The sequence below is a fragment of the Candoia aspera genome, chromosome 4 (genome assembly GCF_035149785.1).
Source record: "Candoia aspera isolate rCanAsp1 chromosome 4, rCanAsp1.hap2, whole genome shotgun sequence".
NCBI classification, from domain to species: Eukaryota; Metazoa; Chordata; class Lepidosauria; order Squamata; family Boidae; genus Candoia; species Candoia aspera.
This window is the reverse complement of record NC_086156.1, coordinates 89538046-89544879: the sequence shown is the minus strand read 5'-3', so window position 1 is coordinate 89544879 and position 6834 is coordinate 89538046. Positions and strand designations below refer to the sequence as shown.

At 36.5% G+C, this 6834-nt stretch overlaps 1 protein-coding gene across 1 annotated transcript; it reads right to left on the bottom strand.

Annotated features, from left to right (window-relative positions):
* Positions 1 to 696: 696 nt before the first annotated feature.
* Positions 697 to 1629, bottom strand: LOC134496446 (olfactory receptor 9S13-like). The gene has a single exon (XM_063302174.1). It carries the CDS (start codon positions 1627 to 1629, stop codon positions 697 to 699), a length of 933 nt encoding a protein of 310 aa, XP_063158244.1.
* Positions 1630 to 6834: the final 5205 nt, after the last annotated feature.

Here is a 6834-nt window from a genome sequence, read left to right as displayed (position 1 = left end):
GGCCACCCTTTACCATGCAAAGTAAAAAGTTATGACAGTGGAAAACATTCATTTTGAATCCCTGTTCTTTTGTAAACGTTACATGTGCTTAAAATGTCCAAAACAGTCTTAAGGTCAATATAAGCATATGTGCATATGGAAGTGGGTAGTGATGCCTAGTCTCTTATTTGTGCTTTGTATGTGATAAATGTATCTAATTTCTAAGACAAAATCTACACTAAGTATAACTGGGTAGAGGGAGGTAGCCATTTCCCTGCACATTCAGAAAAAAGGATCAAAAACATGTCACTAGGAAAGATACGATGTCATATTCTCTATTAATATTCCATCTGAAGAGGTTTTGTTATCCATAGGTATTAATATAATATGATTCTTACATACATGTTTGAGTAAGTAGTTTGCATTTTTAACTACAGTAAATTTTGCAGTGGTGGGTGCTTTTATTGTACTCATCAAATGTTCCTCAACACAGTAAAAACTTTATTGTGAAAAGTAAACAATTTTGTCTTAGTTGTATTATAAATTTATATGCTATCATTTACAAAGGGGTACATAGATCCATATAAGATTGATTTACATTATAAAATAGTGTGGTATGATATCCATTTCTTACATCTTGATTTATAAATTTTAACTTTTTCAAACAAGTATTCATAATATTTTTTTTTCCTCTTTATTTTTTATAAGGGTTGGTATTTATTTGAAAAATGTCATCCTTTTTAGTTGTCTCCTCAACGCATCTTTGACCTCCTTGTTCCTTAGGCTGTAGATTAAAGGATTCAACATTGGAATTACAATAGTATAAAAAACAGAAACAACTTTGCCATGATTAGGAGAAGCCATAGCTCCAGGCTGACCATACATAAAGAAAGCTGTTCCAAAGAACAAGCTAACAGCCATGATGTGAGAAGTACAGGTTGAAAAAGCTTTGTGTCTCCCCTCTACAGAGGACATGCGAAGAATTGTGGCCACAATATAGCCATAGGAAATCAAAACAATACTGGACGTTATCACTATGATAAACCCACACAGTGCTAGGAGCACAATCTCGTTTACAAAAGTGTCTGAGCAAGCTGCCTTCATGACAGCTGGGACATCACAGAAGAACTGGTTGATTTCCCCTGGCTCACAATAAGATAAGCTGAAAGTGAGGCTTGTCTGTGTGCAACAGTTGAGTAAGCCAAAGAAATAGCAAACAGTTATTAGAAGTATGCAGTTTTTCTTGGACATGGTGACATTATAAAGCAGGGGACTGCAGATGGCAGTGAATCGGTCATATGCCATCACAGCTAGGAAGAAACATTCAGTTGTTCCAAAGAGAGAGAAAAAGAACATTTGTACAGCGCATGCATGATAGAAAATGCCTTTATGCCCTGTTGCAAAGCTCACCATGGCTTTGGGAGTTATAACAGATGAGTAGCAGATATCTAAGAAGGATAAATTCTTCAGAAAGAAGTACATAGGGCTTTGGAGTTGAGGATCAAGAGTAATAATAGTGATCATTCCAGTATTTCCCATCAAAGTTATGACGTACAGCAGCATGAAAACAAAAGACAAACCCAGCTGTAGCTCTAGTGGGCCTGAGAATCCTTCCAAAATGAATTGTGTGATTTTGGAGTGGTTTCCCATGTTGCCTTCTAAAAGAAAAATGTGTGAGATAAAAAAACATAATGAATAATAAATGTAGCAGTGACCTTTTTACTGTCTAACTCAGAAGATAAGTTTTCAGTGCATGGTTCATAAATGTCTTGCTAACTTCCCAGTGTAGTCCATTATCAGTGTATCCTATTTATACTTGAATAGTGGATGAATACAATCAAATAGTTGTTATCTTGCTTGAAAGCATTCAACCCTGAAAAAGTAAATCAGCTGTGATCATAATCATTGCTGGAGCTGATGTTATGGATTCCTTCAGGTACCAAGAAATAAACTTCTAAAATATCATGAACAAATTTAGTCTTGAAGGCATAGAAGACAAGTTCTTCTGTTATATATTTGCAAAATGTATCATGTACTGAGTAGTAACATACCGAGTTTTAATATTCAATTTCATGTTCAATTATTAAATTTAAATGTTTTGGATAGAGCCACACTGAACTAATATCTATTATGCATTTATCTGAGAATTTCCTGATGTATTTGTCTTCCTTCGTACATTGAATCCTATAATGGCCTCTGTTCTTACCTCACCACAAGATTCATTCCCCAAATATATTAAAAATTCATAGTCAATTCCTATGATACATTTCATATTTCAGTTTTCAAGTTGAATTATTATTAGTAGTATTGTTATTAGTATCAGTATTTCTCGTATCCAGATACATGGTAATACATTCCAACCACAGGCAATCTGCATTCACACACACACGTACAAGAAGGCAACTGTAAAAAGAAGTTTGTAACTTCCTTAAATTTTATCACTTTAAGATTAGACAGGATATGCTTTCCCTTATTATGAAAATGTGTGGCAGCTATATAGAAATTATTAACCCTTCCTTTTCATGTTCTATTGCATTCTGTTACTGAAATCTGATGCCATTTTTAAGAGATTTCTCCCCTGCCCAGTTATTATACTGAAATATGTTACAGTCTATGAGCTATCCAAGGAACATCATTAGTAGGTAACATATAAATATTATGCATAATTAATCTGAATAAATAAATAAATAAATAGGGGAGCTGCACAGTTCTTGTGCAAAAACAAGCACATGTCATCAGAGAATGATGAATCTCACTCCTCTGTGGTAATGCATTCTATTTATTCATACATTTTATAGGAGAGGAATCCTACCAATGCCATCTCAAAAATGGTGCCATTATGCAGTGTATCCACTGAAATATCCAGCCCTTAAATTAATATGAGTGCAGTAAAACTCAGGATTTGGAAAGATTTCTCAGAGAGAGGAACCAGCATGTTTTATGTCCTCCCCACCCAGTCTCCCCATATTGGTGGAAATGTAAGAAAACCACAACAGTGTTCACTTAAACAGGAATTTGTATGATTGGGAATCTTAGATAATTAGATTTTGATTGCAGAGGACAAGGTTTCTGAAAGTCTGTAAGAAAGAAAGAAAGAAAGAAAGAAAGAGAGAGAGGGGGGGGGCTCTTTGGCTCAACCTTAAGTCCTTTTGAAAACATAGACAAGTTCATGCGGTTTTATTCACACTAATTCAGAAATGGTTTTCATTCTTACACACACACACATACACACACACATTCCCCCCCACCACCCCCGCAGAGAGTTATCCACAACTTCATTCCCCACCCCTCCAAAAAGCCTCAGGTTATATTACTTTTTTTTTAACCATCAAAGGGGGACATTGATTTTTCTTAGCGGTGTGGTAGCAGCAGCATGCCTCAATCATTTGTTTTTAATGTTCTGTTTCTTAACACAGTTAAGGATCGAAAGTTCAAAATAAGAGAAAACAACTTTATACACGAAAATATATTGACTAATTAGTTCATTCTGTTAATAGAATTAGAAAATGTTCCACAAATAGCATGTACAGCAGTTTCGTTTTTGTTTTTGTTTTCCCCCAGTATGGTATATAAAAAGAAATGATCTTTCACCTTATTTTTCAGTAACTGAAGGATAGGATCCACACTTGTAGCTTATATGGAGACTCACTACTTCAAGGCACTGCAAATTCTTAATACGTAATTGAGTGAAAATAACCAGGAAATTGTGTTTTTTCTTCTGTTGAAATGGAAGAAAATTTCTCAAAGCAATATAGTAGACGTATCTCCATCAACACTCACTAAATAGGCAATGTTATCTCTTCCTACAATAATTCTCTCTTTTTTAAAGTAGCAACTGCTCATTTCAATTAGAGTCCCTAGAGTTGTAGCATCTAATGGAGAGGTAGCTTTCTTAACTGTAAATAACATGTATACATAATTGATTGATTTCCAAGACTAGTTGTAGATTTCTCAGACATTCAGAATAAGTTATGAGAACATTTCTATTTTAAGATTCTGTTTTGTTCATGTCTTCCATTTTTTAAAAGACAGAATATCTTACAGCTGCAATTATTTAGATTTTAAGCCGGAAGGCTTAGCTTCTAGGCCTATTATCATAGATTCAAAGAAGCAGGGAGCATCACAGAAATGTAACAGCAGTAGTTATAGACTACTCCTGGATTCTCAAGAACTGTAATCAGGGAAAATAACTTCTTTGCATTTGCCTTCTTTTCTCAGAAGTCATAAGGATAGCAAAACCACAAATTCTAACTGTCTTAAAATAACAGTCAAATCTGCAAATGGTGACAAATTTTAGAATTAAGGATTAGCAACCTTACACCTGTAAGTGTACAACTGTTACAGTTGACACTGCAAGGGTTTCGTGTGTATATGTATGTGTGTCTCCTCAAAATGTTTGTTTGTTTGTTTGTTTCACAAACTTATATAGCCACCCACCTACCAGAAGGAACCCTGGGCAATGAACAAGAATCAAAACCAAAATACTGTATAATTAAAACAAAGAGACAAAACATTTAAAACAATGCTGATGCCCAAATAATACTTGCATCCATCAACCACACTGTGCCAGCTCCATCAACATCCTGGCCCCACTTCCTGGGGGAAAACCATGCCTTCATTGCTTTCCTGAAGGATAAAGGTATCTGTATCTCTGGGGGGAGACTGATCCATAAGGCAGGCACCATAACAGAGAAGTCATGCTTCCAATGCTCCACCAGGTGACATTATTCCACTGGGGATACTCAGAGCATGCCCATTCTGTCAGATCTAGTGGGTTGGAGAGAAACCACCAGGGATAGATGGTCCCCCAGTAACCTAGCCCCATGCCCTGTAGGGCTTTACAGATGATGAGCAGCACCTTGAGTTGCACCTCAAAATCTACTGGGAGCCAGTGCAACTTGCACAGCTATGGTGTTGCATGTCTGTACAGTAATGCACCCACTCCTGCTTCTGCCGCTGCAGTCTGGACTAATTGCAGCTTCCAAATGCTCTTCAGGGGCAGTCCCATGTAGAGCACATTGCAATAGTCCAATCAGGAGGTGATTAAGAAATGACAGCAAATTGCCCTGGGTGAGCAAAAAAAGGGGGGAAAAAGCTTTAGGGGCTATGTGCAGCCCTGGAAGTGTACACAAGCAGAAGTACATAATAACATGAAATGAAATGAAACAGTGTTTTTCTATTAGTGCAATGAAGTTGGTTCTTAACAGATGTTCTCTACAGAGAAGCTGATGCTGATAGAGAGCCAATGTTTATAGTGATTAAGATACTGGGCTCAGGCCTGGGAGACTCAGGTTCACATCCACCCTTAACCATGGAAGCTTACCCAGTGATTTGGAGCCACTCACTCTGCCTCAGCCCAACTCAGCTGTAGGATGAATATCAGGGAAGAAGCATTCTATATGCCACCTTGAGCTCCTCAAGTTAAGACAGGATCGATATTAGTCAATCACTCAATCAAACAAAATATAATGCATTTCACTTTGGCTGTAGAAGTCACTGGGAGCTCAAACATGTTGGGGAAAACGTAATAAGGTATAACTTAAAAAGGCAGGAAATAATTCAACAGAATTATTCTCTTATAGGCAGTGCCTGCTTTGCAGCCAAAATGAAATGGAAACATTGACTTTTCATATATCTTTGGTTATGTACAGCCAACATTTTTGATGCCAAAAGTGGAGTGCTGTTTGTGTTACTTTTAAACATAACATCCGTGCATTTTTTCCAGGTTTGAATGTGGGAGCATTTCAGGATTCTGCAAACTGAGATCCACTAGCTGAATGGTTAGCAAATGAATTATGTGCATAGAATCAAAACTGGATTGTAAAAGATATGCACAATTCAAGATATGATCCTTGTCCATTGGCTGTTGTTCTATGCCTCTGTGTTTATATACCCCATCATATGTACAGAATTGTCCTTTGGGTTTCAGAATTCTGTAGTGTTCCATACAGTAGTTTCTATAGTAGTTCTTGGAAAGTTACTCTAACCATTACCCTGATTCTATGCGCTGAATATTTTATGCTTCTATTGAATATATATACTGGTTGTATGCTCACTGAAACTTCTTATTCTTCCTCAGAATAATGCTCCCAGATAATGTCTGATACATAGATGCATCCATCTCTCAATACTGATGGGATAATTAGTCCACATGAAACCATAGTTGAGGCATTAATCCATATGTGTGGGTCTCTTTTTTATGGTGTTAATTGTGCTTGTTTATTTCTTTACTCATTTGCAATTTTATAGCCCACCAAAATAAAAAAGAGTTACTACACCTTAATTTAAATATCTACAACAACAATAAAGGGTTGAAGTGTCAGTGAAATAAAACTGTCTTCAACTATCTTTTAAATGTCATTAGGGAGGGGATCTTTATCAAAATTTTGGGGTAGAGAATTCCAAATTTGTGGACTGCCATGGAAAAGACTTGCCATTTTAGCCATATTCCACCTAACTTCTGATGGAAGGAGGACCCTAACAGAGCTCCTCAATTCTGACCCCCCACTGGACAGAAAGATTCATTACTGACAAGGTGCTACCTGATGTAACCAGCTGCTATGTCATATAAGATCTTGTGGGTTATCAGCAGCAGAATATGGCCTATAAACCTATTGGTAGTCAGTCCTGCAACTTCCTCTGAATAAAGAAAAGCAGAGCCTCAGAAGATTTATATTTCTTGCACCCAGGATCTTGTGGAATCACTGTATGCAGTCCTCTTCATACCTGGTTCCTAAGGATAAACAGCTTTAAGGGGGATTTAGATACTATTCAATAATATTTCAGCAGCAAAAAAAACATTACATTGTTTTTTATTATTTTATTGTTAGTGAAGCTTTTATTATTTTAATGATT

Excerpts from the sequence above, each read along its gene's own strand:
- LOC134496446 (XM_063302174.1), bottom strand. The coding sequence starts at position 1,629 with ATGGGAAACCACTCCAAAATCACACAATTCATTTTGGAAGGATTCTCA.